Source organism: Beta vulgaris, chromosome 7, assembly GCF_026745355.1.
Source record: "Beta vulgaris subsp. vulgaris cultivar EL10 chromosome 7, EL10.2, whole genome shotgun sequence".
In the NCBI taxonomy this organism is placed as follows: domain Eukaryota; kingdom Viridiplantae; phylum Streptophyta; class Magnoliopsida; order Caryophyllales; family Amaranthaceae; genus Beta; species Beta vulgaris.
In genome coordinates this window covers 9,967,654-9,982,413 of record NC_079208.1, presented here as the reverse complement: position 1 = coordinate 9,982,413, position 14,760 = coordinate 9,967,654, and the positions used below count along the sequence as shown (strand labels likewise).

Below are 14,760 nucleotides of genomic sequence, written 5' to 3'. Positions count from 1 at the left end.
GAATCATTTATAACTCGTTACTAGAGTTGGCAACAAATGCGCCAAATATAGAAACCAACATGGCAACAATATTTCAATGGATGCTATGTGGCAACAAAAATGTTTCAGATTTTGTAGCTAAAATCATATGGAAACAAGCCTTTTAGCAACTATTCTTTGTTTCCAATTTGTTGCTAACGTGAGTTAGCAACAAATTTCTCATAAATAGCAACAATTTTTTTTACTGTTGCTAAATAATTTTATTTTTGTAGTGCAGCCCAACAAAAAATATTCTCTCACTGCTACTGTTACTCGGTCCCCTTTACCTCGTAACCCTGTTGTAGCTCTTCGTGACCCAAATTGGAAAATGGCCATGGATGATGAGTATGATGCTCTTATTAAAAATAAGACGTGGGATTTAGTACCTCTTCCACCTAATGTTAATGTTATTCGTTCTATGTGGATTTTTACTCATAAGGAAAAATCTAATGGTGTGTTTGAGCGGCATAAAGCCCATCTTGTAGGTGATGGGAAAACTCAGCAGGTTGGCATCGATTGTGGTGAAACGTTTAGCCCGGTGGTTAAATCGTCTACGATTCGTACGATTCTTTCTCTTTCTCTTTCAAAAGCATGGCCCATTCATCAGTTGGATGTAAAAAATGCTTTTCTTCATGGTGAGTTACAGGAACTAGTGTATATGCATCAACCTTTGGGTTATCGGGATCAGAATCATCCGGATTATGTCTTTCTATTGCGTAAGTACTTATATGGTCTTAAGCAGGCACTCCGTGCATGGTATAAGCGGTTTGCGGATTATGTCATTTCTCTTGGTTTCACTAATAGCAAATGTGACAACTCTTTGTTCATTTATCGCAAAGGATCTGCCATGGCTTATATCTTATTATATGTTGATGATATAATTCTCACGGCCTCTTCTAATGCTCTTCGTTTGTCTATTATGGATCTTCTTAGCTCGAAATTTGCTATGAAAAATCTTGGTCCCTTGAATTATTTCCTTGGCATGGCTGTTTCTCGACATAAGGGTGGCATGTTTCTTTCACAATGAAAATATGCCGAGCAAATCATTGAGCGTGCAGGCATGTCTTCTTGTAAGTCTTCCCCTACTCCAGTTGACACCAAGGAGAAGCTTAGTGCTACTTCTAGTGCTTCTTTTGAGGATCCTACTTTATATAGGAGCCTTGCCGGGGCTCTTCAATATCTTACATTCACCCGTCCGGATATTTCTTATGATGTTCAACAAGTGTGTTTACATATGCATGATCTGAGAATTGGTCATATGCAAGCTCTCAAACGCATTATCCGGTGTATTCAAGGTACACTTAATCATGGTCTCCATCTTTATGCATCGTCGATTTCATCACTTGTTTCTTACACTGAAGCTTATTGGGGTGGTTGCCGGGATACCAGACGTTCTACTTCTGGCTATTGTGTATTTTTGGGTGATAATTTGATTTCTTGGTCATCTAAGCGACAACATACTCTTTTTCGATCCAGTGCCGAGGCTGAGTATCAGGGTGTGGCAAATGTTGTCTCTGAATTCTGTTGGTTACGAAATTTGTTGTTAGAATTACATTGTCCGATTAAAAAGGCTACACTTGTTTATTGCGACAATGTGAGTGCAATCTATTTACCAGGTAATCCAGTGCAACATCAACGCACTAAGCATATTGAGATGGATATTCATTTTGTCCGTGAAAAGGTTGCTCATTGCCAAGTTCGTGTTCTCCATGTTCCTTCTTGCTATCAAATAGCGGATATCTTTACCAAGGGCCTTCCACGTGTTGTTTTTGAAGATTTTCGAGACAATCTTAGTGTCCGCCAACTTCCCGCTTCAACTGAGGGGGTGTGTTAAATATATGTAAATATTGTTTAGTATTTTTGTATACTAGGAAAGTCAATATTCTCCTTCTAGAATTAAGGCTACAAGCATGCTACTGTTATCTTGATATTAGGCGCAATGCATGCTGATGACTTGGTATATATTGCATCAGGGGCGGATCCAGGATTCTAGACCAGGGGTAGCGCAACTTTACATTACTAGAAACTCAAAAAAAAAGTTCGTAATTACTAAATTCAAAATGTTACAAAATCCTAAATGTTACAAAATCCAAATACAACCTTGAAATCAATAATAAAAGAAAATTGCAATTGTTCACGTCGGGTCCTCAAATTTTGGAACCGATTTACAATCGCATCAACTTCTACATCACAAAACAAATCTTTTTCAAGAAAAGTAACTAAACAATCATTTAGCAATCCATCTCCCATGCTATTTCGTAATTTATTTTTGATCATAGTCATAGTAGAGAATGCTCTTTCTACACTTGCAGTCGCCACAGGAAGAATTAACACCAACTTCAAAAGCAAATAAACTTTTGAATGAGTTTCATGTTTTTTTGTTTCAACAAGCTTTATAGAAAGCTCATTGAGAGTCTTCACATTCCAAAACCTCTCATCATTTCGAACATCTTCAATGAAGTTATCCAATGAATGTTCAAAAAAGAACATTTCAGCACTTGAAAATTCATTTGGATAAAACTCAGCAAGCCTTAGCAATTTTTCTTTATCATATGATGCAAACCGATTAGAAGGATTAAAGCAAGACATGCAAATAAGTAATTCCTTACTTTTCTCACTAAATCGATTTTCAATTTCTTGCAATTGTTGATCAATAACACTTAGAAAAACCTCAACCCGAAAATGATGAAAATTTGTCACTTGTGAAGTATTACCACGAAACATCTTCTCCCCGGTGCAACATACATTCCCTCCATGTTCAGAATCTCAATGTCATGTTTTGTCAAAAAGGAAGATACTTTAGTCATATGAGCATCCCATCCACCATCTCTTAGCTTTTGCAAATTCCTCTTAGTCACATCAACCAAAGTCATAGCATTCACAATATCTTGAACACTCTTTTGTAAAGCCAAATTCAACTCATGTGTGATCCCAAAAATAGATGTCATCAAGTATGCCACAAAAACAAAATCAAAAGTCATCAACAAATTAATGATTGCACATGCTTTGTTTTTGTTGGCCTTTTCAATGGAAGATTCAGCAATAGCATCAAGTGACTCAAGGATTGGACGATATAAATCAAGAACATTCACAATTGTTTTAAAATGAGATCCCCATCGAGTGTCACCAGGCCTACTTAAAGATTTCTCTTGATTCAAACCAGTGCCAGATTCTATTTCACCCGAGATAAAGCTTCTACAACACGTGTTCTTTGATTTTGTCGAAGAAATTCTTTTCGTTTAGGTGAACCACCAACAAAATTCAACAACAATGGAAGCACATCAAGAAAAAGCCAACTACAATCAGAGTTTTTCTTGGCAACGGCAACTAGTGTCAATTGAAGTTGGTGAGCAAAACAATGAACATAATATGCTTGTGGACACTCATCAGTTATTAGAGTTTTTAGACCAGCTATTTCACCTCGCATGTTACTAGCACCATCATATCCTTGTCCCCGAACTCTAGAAAGACTAAGAGAATGCTCCATAAGCAACGATTCAATTGCCTCTTTAAGAGTTAAAGAAGTGGTGTTAGGCACATGAACCAAACCAAGAAAACGTTCATTCAATCCACCATTTCTATCAATGTATGCAAACAAAGAGCCATTTGTTCTTTATCAGATATATCTGCAGACTCATCAGCAAGGATAGCAAAAAAATCATGACCAATTTCATCAAGCATGACTTTCGTTGTTTCTTTTGCACAAGCATGTATGATGTCTTTTTGGATGCAAGGAGCAGTCATTTGACAATTTCCCGGAGCGTTTTCCAATACAACCTTTTCAACATCAAGTCTATCTTTTGCATGAAATTTAAGGAGTTCAAGGAAATTGCCTTGATTCAAAGAATCGAATTTTAAAGATGGCCACGGAAAGACAACCCTTGAAGTAATAAGTACTTCACACATTTAACAGAAGCTTCTAATCGCTTCCGATAATTGCTTGCCATTTCTTGCGATTGATTACTGAAAGCAGATGGAAGACTATCCTTTTGATTTTTAAAGTCAACAAGACTCGTCATGGCTTTATTGTGAACACTCATATGTCCACCAATATGCTTATTGAGTGCATCTGGTTTACTCCAAGTTCTAAACCCCTCACTAACAAAAGCATCAGAACCTTCATTGTCTTTCTTGAACAAATAGCAAGCAAAACAAAAGGCAGATCTTTTTCCACACTATACTCAATCCAAGTGTCATACTTCTGAAACCAAGTAGGATTGAAGCGGCGACTACTTTTCCCAAAATCTCTAAAAGGAAAGTCATGCTTTACCGGTTGACAAAGTCCTCTATCAATATAGAATCTCCTAATATAATCTCTATCATCATTATGGAAATCACTCATATTTTTCCTCTTTCCCGGATCTTGAGGAAGACTCTTAATTTCCATTTCTGTTAACCTTTTCAAAGGAGTTGGGATTTGAGACCTAGTGTGTGAAGTAGCTCCAAGTTCTAAGTCTTCATTTTGAGATGGAGGATTAGTACTTAATGGAGAAGAATTTTGTTGACTTGGTTGAGTGGGAGGAATAGGTGAATTTGAATCAACTTGATTTTCATTAGGTGTTCCTTTGGAAAAAAAGCTTGAAATATCCCTCCCTTGTTTTCTCTTCATGCTTCTGAAATATAGATTTTCATTCACTAATCATTCATTCCCACAACTACAATAATAATAAACTAACAAATTCCACAAATTCCTAATTTCAACACCATATGATATATCATATATCACTACCAAACTTCCACAAATTCAACCCAATAAACAATCATACTTCACAACAATCAATCAAACTTCCACAAATTCAACCTAACTAACAATGGAAAAAACGACAATAATCAATCAAAATTCAACCTCACAAGTCACAATCAAAATTTCAACCCAAAGTCCACAACAATGAACAACCAAATTCCACAACAATGAACAATCCACAAACTACTAATTCCACAAATCCACATACCACAATTATTGGCACAATTTCCACAAATTCTGAAATTCAGCCTAAAAGAATAAAAAAAACTGCCATTCTGCCAACAATTTTAGAGGAAAAAGAAATAAAGTTACCTGAATGGCTGAATGTAGTGGCTGAACGCAACGCCGGAAATATGTGTCTACTGTCGCCGTCACTCTCGCCGTCGCCGTCGCTACTGTCGCCGTCGCAAACTATTTCTGGAGAGCCGAGCAGCCGACTGCCGAGATTCCGAGAAGAAAGAAAAAGAAATTAAGACTCAGGGGATTAAGATTTAAGAATCAAAGTTAAGAGGAGACTCTAATTTAGGGCTAGATCTAGATTCTAGATTATAATTCGCGGAACAATAAACTTACCATTTTGAGGGCTAGATCTAGTTCTCCGACGAATACGATACGACGACCGAGACGAATACTCCGGCGACTGGCGACTGGAAATTCGATTTTCCGACTGGCGATTGGCGAATCCGCGAATGGGAGTTGAGAGTTTGAGATGAGAGAGAGAGAGAGACTGAGTTTGAGGAGGTGAGAGAGTGAAATCCGCGAATGAAAAGCGCTCTTCTTTTTTTGCGATTTTTTTCCGATTTTTTGAATTTTTTTTTTTTTTTTAAAAAGCAGGGGTAGCACGTGCTACCCCTTGTTACCACGTGGCTCCGCCACTGTATTGCATATTATGTGAATAATAACGTTGGGGAAAATATTCTATTAGATATGTCTCTCAATAAATATTTAATTTATCTTATTTATTATCACACAATTATGACATGAATGTAATTATACCATATTAAAAAAAAAATGCATTGCGCGGGATTCAATATTTAGCAATATACATATTAACAACTTATATATATTAACTATGTTCAAAATTGAGTTTCTAAAAATATTTGAATATGTTCAATAGACAATCGACCGGTCGTAAACTATTTTCTTTCTTTCTATACACTAGACAGTGATATACTGAGACTAATTCAGGTCCTTTTGTTGGTTTGGATAAAGACCAATTCAGGTCCTACAAAGCAACTCATAGATAGTATTCGTAGTAATCGTAGATTACTAGTATCCCACCCCTCAAAGGAAAAAGATTAGTATTATCCTAAGGAGCGACAAAGAATTACAATAATAATTAGTGGCAGCAAAATTCTAGTATAGTTTGGATTGGTTGAGACTTTAAGTGAAGGCTGCAGTCTACAGATGTGTGGCGTGCAAGTTCAAATGCCAACACTGAGCCATGTTAAGTTGACGTGGTGTGGGGCCAAGGCATCACCGTCTCATCTGATGGCTCGACTTTTATACACCATACCACACATCAATAATTATGATAGTATAGACTATAGCATAGTAGAATGATTCCACGATATTCCTGCAACAACTCAAACCCGTTTCCCACATGTTACAATAGTGTCAGTATGCACTTTCTTCAATTTCCTTTTACCATAATAGGTGCTAAAAAAATTCAACTTGTTTGAACTAAACATTATATTAAATCCAATTGGACCTATTATCAGTTTTAATTCATCTCATACTCCTACTTTCTAGGTTTTTTATGTGTTCTTTGATTAGATGTACGATGTATTATTTTTTAAGAAATTGTTTTTCTTTTGAAACTTCAATTACTAGGAACTGACGAAAGTTATTTGGTTGCTCACAAGAAAGAACTTTTTATGAAAAGTTCTACTTATTGGGATCCTCTACCTACGATGTCAGTAACTCAGTTTTGTGGAAAATAAAAATTTCCTATAAAATACAACTTTACCTTAATTATTTTACTTCTTAGGAAATACTTTCCATAAAATTCTATGTGAACTAAACCGCACCTTAAGGCTTACAACATTATCTGCCTATACACTACCTAATGCACTACTTAGTTCCTTAATATATTAATTATGTATAAGTATTTATTATAACAAGTTTATATTATGAAAGTTTGCATTAACACGAAAATATTCCACTTGACTATATTTTTTCTTGTACATGTATGAGCAAATATGAAATAAATTTGAAAACTAAATAGTTGCTAGTATATAGTTGCAATTAAGTATATTAAGAAAGATATGACACATTTTACACTTAGGCTATGTTCAGTTCACCTTATTTTTGCTTATTTCATATCAGATCGGATAAGATTAGATCAGAAAAAATAAGTTCAGATCAGATCAGAAAAAATAAGTTCAGATTAGATTAGAAAAAATAAATTTAGACCAAATCAAATCAGATCAGATCAAATCAGATAAGTTCATATCAGATCATGCTTATATTTTAAAACTCATCAATACTATTATTTACTAGTACATTTATTCAAAAAGAATATTATTGTTGTTGTTGTACTTATTAATTATTAGTATTGGTAATTATTATTAATCTCATTGTTATCATTATAAATATCATTGTTATCATTATTTTAAGTTATTTTGTTGTTATTAAATAATAGAAAATTAGAAGCTAGTCACGTATTAAGAACATAAGATTGGCGCAAAAATAAGAAATATATAAAATATGATAGCTCAAATTCATGACAATGAAACTTCTAAGTTCGGATTACATTTCAAAATAAGATAAGTGCAAGATACAAATCATAAATTAGTAGTAGTACTTAGGTAAAGTTTCATACTCCCTCCATTTCATTTTAATATACTCATTTCACTTTGGAGGAGAATCAAGGAGGAAGTACAAAAGTATGAGAGATAAACTGAAAAAGTGGAGAGAGAAACTGAAAAAGTGAGAGAGAGAAAAAAAAGTGGGTTAAAATATTAAAAAGTGAATGACATGGGTGGAAAAAAAAGAGAAAGTAGATGTGATATGTTACCAAAAATAGAAAAAGCAACAATGTGTAGATTAAAAAGAAACTGAGGGAGTAGTTGTTTGTATATCTTATTTTATTTTATATGGAAAAAAAATGAGTTGACTCTGCCGAATTCTCAAGTATGAAACATTTTTATTTTAAGGGAAAATGTGAAATATTTTAGAAGTGCTCTTATAAATTAATGACTTGGGTTATAGAATTATTTTTAGTAATAATAATTATTATTATGATTATACTTATTATTGTTGTTATTATAATAATGATAATAATTATTATAATTATTAATAAAAGTTGTGTAAAAATTGTGATAGAAAAAAATTATTATAATAATAATAATACTATAAATAAGATCTTATAATGTATTGCATAATAAGTAATTACAAAGTAATAATATATTTTATAAAAGATAAGATCTTGTAGCTAGATCAGATCAGAAAAATATAAGTTCAAATCATATCAGATAAGTTATGATTAGAAAATTTCAGGTGAACTAAACATAGCCTAAATAAAAATAACAGTAGCAGTTAAACTTGTTGTTATATATAAAGTGAAAATAACACACTCTAAAATCTAAATACCTTAAGAAACCATCATCAAGCATGTCATGCTATGTTATGTGCATGGCCATCATATAGCATGTCATAGATATGATATGGACTCTATGGACAATGGTAAGTTCGTGCGGTATGACGATTGACGAGGATGACACATTTGAACAACTGGCGAAAATAGGTACGTCCAAGTCAGAGCTGAGTCATAAAGATTGAATATTCTTCACCAAGAGTCACGAATCATGATCTTGCATGCTGAACCCCATTCTCACATTCTATTTCTCCCTGTAATTCATAATCTGCCGTCATGATGATGCTGATTCAGTACTACCCACCTTCCTCCATAAAATTTTAATATATTATCTTCAATTCAAAAACGCGATATCTACTAGACTACTGATATAGATTTTTAAGGTGAAAAATGCGGGTAATCTCGTACCGTTTCGCTGATGACGAAAAGAACACCAATAACAACTCCCTCCTAAAATATAATTCTAGTTTCTTTGTATTGATTTTTAATACATATTTTTTACTATCAATATTATTAATTATATATTAATGAAAAATTTCAAAGTTGATTATATATTGAGACGAATATAATTCCACATAAGCATTTTTTTTAATACTTCCGACGTTTTTTTAGATGTTACACTTTCTATTTTAGGAAATTTTAAATTAGAGGTTACACTTTTATTTTGGGTAATAACTTCTCTCTATCTCTCTCCTATTACATGTTCACATGGGGCCCTTTTGTTTTTCATTCTCTTTATCTCTCTCCACTCAAAAAATTACCTAGGAGTCCGTGATTTGAAAGTGTAACATCTAATAAAAAACGGAGGAAGTATATCAATGAAAATATTTGATAAGAGGTTTGAAATTTTGACCATGAAAAGCGAAATCGAAAATATATTTTGGAACAATGGTATGTTTGTGCCGTGAAAAAGGGGTTTTTAAATTCTCTTTCTCACGTTTGTCACTGCACGTCTTGTATGCCTAATATCTTTAATTAATATTAGTAAATATTACAAAAGTTTGATTTTCATAATGTACAAAATGAGACGAATCAAACAAGCTCTCACATGTCTATGTTTTTTCTTATATATTGGAAAAAATATTGGAAAAATTGCTCTACTCATTAATAGTGCAAAAATTAGAAATGGGAAGTACTTTGCACGACGAAGAGAGTATTTTTCTAAGTTCTATTCGAACAAAAGTATAGCACAACTATTTTTTTTATTTATTTTTATAAGGAAATTAAGTTAGCCCAAGGGCTAACCCCTACAAGGCTACTAGCTTGTAGGAAACACCAACACATTGGCTTGTAAGGCATGCATAGCATGCTAAAGAAATACCCCAGCATAATGCTAATGTTGGGGGTAAGGATCGAACCCCTGACCTCAGGGGCCAAGGGGGAGCGCTCTACCCACTTGAACTAACTCCTATCCTTGCACAACTAATTTTATAGTCTCAATCTCTCTACTTTTCTCACATGTTCACTTCATAAATAAGTTGAATCAATTAGCGATTCAAATTTTGTCATTTTCAAGTTGTAGGAAATATAGTGTTTTCAAAACTAAACTCACGAACAAAGTCATGAGACAAAAGAAAAGTATCCAGGGTACTCATTGTATCCATCGTTCTATTTCCTAATGTTAATACACCACTTTCGCACAAAGCCACTTTTAGGTGAGAGGTTTTCATGAACAATGTGGAACATCATGAAAAAAACACTCATCAAAGAGCATGAAGCAAGATCTATCAAATCAGAATATATAGATGGAGGGAAATCAAATGTAACCTTCATCTAGGAATCCAAGAAACAAAGGATTTTGTTGTAGCAATCAATATAATGAGGCATCTGTAATCCCCCACAATTTTAAAGAATTTTTATAAATATATTCAGGTATTTATATAGTTATATTTAAATCCAAATGAGTTTGGAAAATGATTTGACTATTTAAAAAGGGTTGACTATTTTAAAAGTCAAATGAAATTATTTTTCATAGCTTAATAAATTAGAAATATTTTAATTAAGCATTTTTAATAAAGGTTTTAATATTAAAGTATATTGAAAAAGAAGTTTAATGGAATCGAAAATCCTAAAAGGATATAAAGGGAAAGAGTCATGTTGATGACTAAAGTCTTAAATTGTCCATCTTATTAGTCATCAAGTTTCATTAAACATTATCTCTTTTCCTAAGCCCATAAGGGAAGCCTTTAATAAATATCCTAAAACCCAATTATTTCACCCTACACAATTATTTTTCTCAAAAATCACGTCATTCTTCTCTCTTCTTCCTTCGACTTTTTCTCTCTCCTTCTGTGCGTCGTTCTCGTTTCTCTCTCAAAAACTCGTTTCTTCTTCTTCAAGTAATGTTTCTTGTTCAACAAGAAACGTCACAAATCTCTCTCAAAAACCGAAAGTTGTTGCTGCTGTGTGCTGCCGTGTGCTGTTGCTGGCCGGCGCTACTTTTCATCCTTTGTTGTCGGTTCCTTTCTTCCTTCCTAAGATTCCATTAAAAGACTAGGTTTTTATGTTATTTTATTATTATTTATCATGTTTACTAATTAAATTCTGTTTTTTATATATATTTTTCGGCTATCATAGTTTATATTATAACAAATTTCAGATTTATTATATTGAGTTTATTTTTAGTTTTAATCATGGAAATAAGAGTTTTTAGGGTTTTTATTTGCTAGAAACTAAAGAAATAAATTATGAACTATGAGATTTGTTTAGTACGTAATTTTAAATACGTTGTACATATTTTCAGAAGAGTTATTAGGTTTTAAAAGTGATGTAATTTCAAAAAAGAAGTATTTATGGAGTTTTTAAGGTTTTTTAATTGCTAGAATAGTAGTACTATACTAGGAATTAAAAATAACTTAAGTTTGACACTTAAAAACGATTTTAAAACGTGTTTTAAGGGGTTTTAAAGCTGCTGTAATTTTTGGTTCAAATTATTAATTGTAGTTACTTTATTTCTAGGCGGAGAATACGTTGTAGGAGACTTTTAACGATTTAAAAGTGGCCTACAGGCTAATATATCGAGGTACGTACATTATTTACGTGCTATGTGGTTAGTCCATGTTTAAGGAAGGTTTAAATTTTTAGTATCATGTATAGGAACCTGATTGTTCATATATGTGATTTCTGGATTATTTTCATGTTATATGCCTGTGTGCAACATGTGGTCTAGAATTGATGATGATTATCAAATTATAATGTTTGTATGGAATGATTGATGCAAGCATGTTAAGTTAGTTTATTTATTAATTCATATAAGAATTAGTATATGTTAAAGTGAATCATGTAATGCATGTATTCTTGAGAAGTATCATTTTATTATCTTATGAGGGTCGTGAACCTTATTTGGTAAGTTACAAGTTATACCTATATAAAGGTATGTTTATTGTTGGCTAGGTTCAACAATAAGTGAGTAAAGAATAAAAAGGAATTAAGTAGTCTTGGATTGTAAGTTGTGATCACTTGTTAATCCAAAGATAAAAGAAGTTCTGTTATGACTGTTTGATTTATTATGTGTTACTTGTCTGTGTTGTCAACACAAGTAATAAGATGTAATTAACGTAAAGTGTAACGAGAATAAGTTATAGACTTTAGACTTGTGCACGTCTAGAGTTGGACATAAGGGTTGGGGTTATGGTGAGCGTGCCATAGCTTTTCTAAGAATGGATTGATCACCATCCCTCTTTTATTTCAAAGGTTCCTCGATATCGCAGGTCACTCTGAAATGCGGAGTCGCCCCCGCATTTCACATTAGTAGGCAAGACAACTCGTCCCAATAACTATTCCATTTAAGTATTAAAAAGATGTTTTGAGTTTAGTTCAGTAAAAGTTGCCTGCAGTTTATTATATGATTATTTATTATTTATTCCTATACGTTATTGTTAGTGTCATGATTAGGAATATTTATATTTGATATGTAGTACTCAGCTTTGCTGATTACGTGCTTTACTTGTGTGTGTGATCATGGCCTTGCCTATTGATCCTGTGATGATCCTTCTGGTGAGCAGAGTCGATATTGCATTGACATTACAGGTTCGCAGATGTGCATCACATTGGGAATATGGAGTGGAGAGACTATATATCTAGCGTAGTTTAACTTATGCTTTCGTAGGAACATATTTATTTTAGATTGTGGTTTATTTAAGTTGGTGTGTTTAAGTTTAAAACACTTGTCGTTTATTTAGTAAGTTTTAATAAAGTTGGTTTTTAGTAAATTGTTTTCCGCTGCAAAATTCTGAATAAGCCGATACGTTATCACACGGGCGATAATGCCTGTGTAATTCTCTAAGTTTTATATTATAAAGTCATTTCTGAAAAGAGAGAATTATTGGGGTGTTACAACATCAATGCCTAAATAAGTAGGAGAAGAATAATATATTAGTAACATTCATCATAATCTCCATAGTGAAGATGTGAGGAGTTGTCCAATAACTCATACTTATGATCGAACAATAAGTGATAATAAAATATGTTACATTGGAAGAACAATAATCACACGGAAAAAAGGGGATCAGTTTACTCAATGACCTACCCGAGGGATAACTGTCATGCCATGCCCCACCTTGCGGCCAAGGCAAATGGCCACAACCAACATGTATCACTCCCTTAAAGTGGTAATATAGTGTCATTATCACATTGTATTTCTTTAAGAGCTATTTTGCAAACCCTTTGTTGTATTTAAAGGTTTTCAAGGCTAGAATGAAGAACTAGATAAAAACAAATAAATAGAACTTGTTTTGCCGTGGTAAACAAACCACTGCCTTGAAAACGAGATTTGGTGCAACCGAGGTGTATAGTTGTACTCACCGATTCGTTCCCTAAGGTTTACACAAGTCTCAATACACAATGTCACTCTTGGGTGTGAGATGGAGTCACTAGAACTTATGCCCAAAAGAGATGAAGAAAAGAAGAAGAGAGAGAGTGAAAAGATGGGTCTCAAAATCAGAAAATGAAACATATTTATTGAAGTAGAGAAGAAGAAGTAAGATCCCAAAAGCAATCAAAAGACTCCACGGAATCTAGTGATAAAATTAATCCACTCAAACTCATGAAGATGAAGAATTGAAACTCCCATCATCAAGAGAGATAATGGAATAACATAAATTACCAACATGATAAAGATGAAAACTATCCTTAACCACGTAATTAAAAAGGGAATCACACAAAGCATCCAAGGAAATAATTAAAACCCGAAAAAGAATGTCACTGGGCCTTCGCCCGATCGGGTGGGGCGAACCCTGCCATGATCGGGACCCGAGACGAATATAAAGCCTCATAAGGGTCGTCCAAACGGGTTAACGTCGCCCGATCGGGCACAAATAGTGACCGCCCGATCCCATTGGGCTCCCCATAATTTTCTCGTTTACCATTTTCTTCCAACAATCCCTCACTAAAGTTGAGAAATGATACAAAAAGAGAAAAAAGGAGTCAATACATAACATTCAGTGTTACATTTAAGTAAATTGAAGTGGTACAATGACTTACAAGCCCAAGGATGGACAAACCTTGAACCCTTAAAATTTTGATCAAGAGTGGACTAACCTTGAAACTCTAAATATTTAAGTCAACCCCCCCCCCCCCACAACACATACATCACTCCAAAATCTAGTAAACTCCATAAAGTGAACGCGTTTTAAGCCATGCGTTTACCTTAGTTTTCTTGGAAGCTCTAGGAAACCGCTCAAGTTTCCATAAAAAATGGTGAGTCTTCACAACACTATAGGTGAATCCCTTGTACTTCTCAATAGCACAAAACATCACAGGATTCATTAAGAGTTTAAACAAACTCAACCTCCACAAGAAATTACAACGGTGGATTTCTCAAATGCTTAGCTTAGAGCGAGCACCTACCATGTAAGTATAAATGTAACACCCCGACCTCTAAGCATCTTTATTAGGCTAATTAATCTTGATTATTAGCAACGAAATACCTAGCCTTTGGTCGGTACTTTACTGACGTACTCTCCGTTAGGAAAATACAAGGCAACATACTTTCAGGATTTCTAACATATAATAATGTGAAAACTTAAACATGCTAGATTATATAAAAATTAAAGTAAAACAGAGTTAATGTTAATTAAACTAATTGATAACTTAGGTTACAAAAACTATAAGTGTTTGTGTCATTTTAATATCAATTCCTCATTGTTAAGCCATTCTGTCATCCCCGTTGTACCTAAAATAGAAAAACAAAACGTCATGAGCCGAGGCCCAATAACATACTACTCTAACAACGTAACTTCATTTCACCTCATTTTATTTGCAAACATAGAGGAGAGAATATAGTTAAACCATTTCATAATTCATATCAGGATTTTAAAAGAAAGATTTGTATTTTGTCATTCATCATTATATCATATTAATTATCAGAAATCTTCCTTTGGTTTATTGACGAGTACAACAG

The 14,760-nt window shown here is 33.6% G+C and overlaps 1 protein-coding gene across 1 annotated transcript; it reads right to left on the bottom strand.

Annotated features, from left to right (window-relative positions):
- Positions 1–2,714: 2,714 nt before the first annotated feature.
- Positions 2,715–4,405, bottom strand: LOC130589451 (uncharacterized). Its single transcript, XM_057390711.1, has 4 exons — positions 4,289–4,405; positions 3,916–4,148; positions 3,268–3,596; positions 2,715–3,190 (listed from the first exon to the last, which is right to left on the bottom strand). The coding sequence occupies exons 1-4, from the start codon at positions 4,403–4,405 to the stop codon at positions 2,715–2,717; spliced, it is 1,155 nt and encodes a 384-aa protein (XP_057246694.1).
- Positions 4,406–14,760: the final 10,355 nt, after the last annotated feature.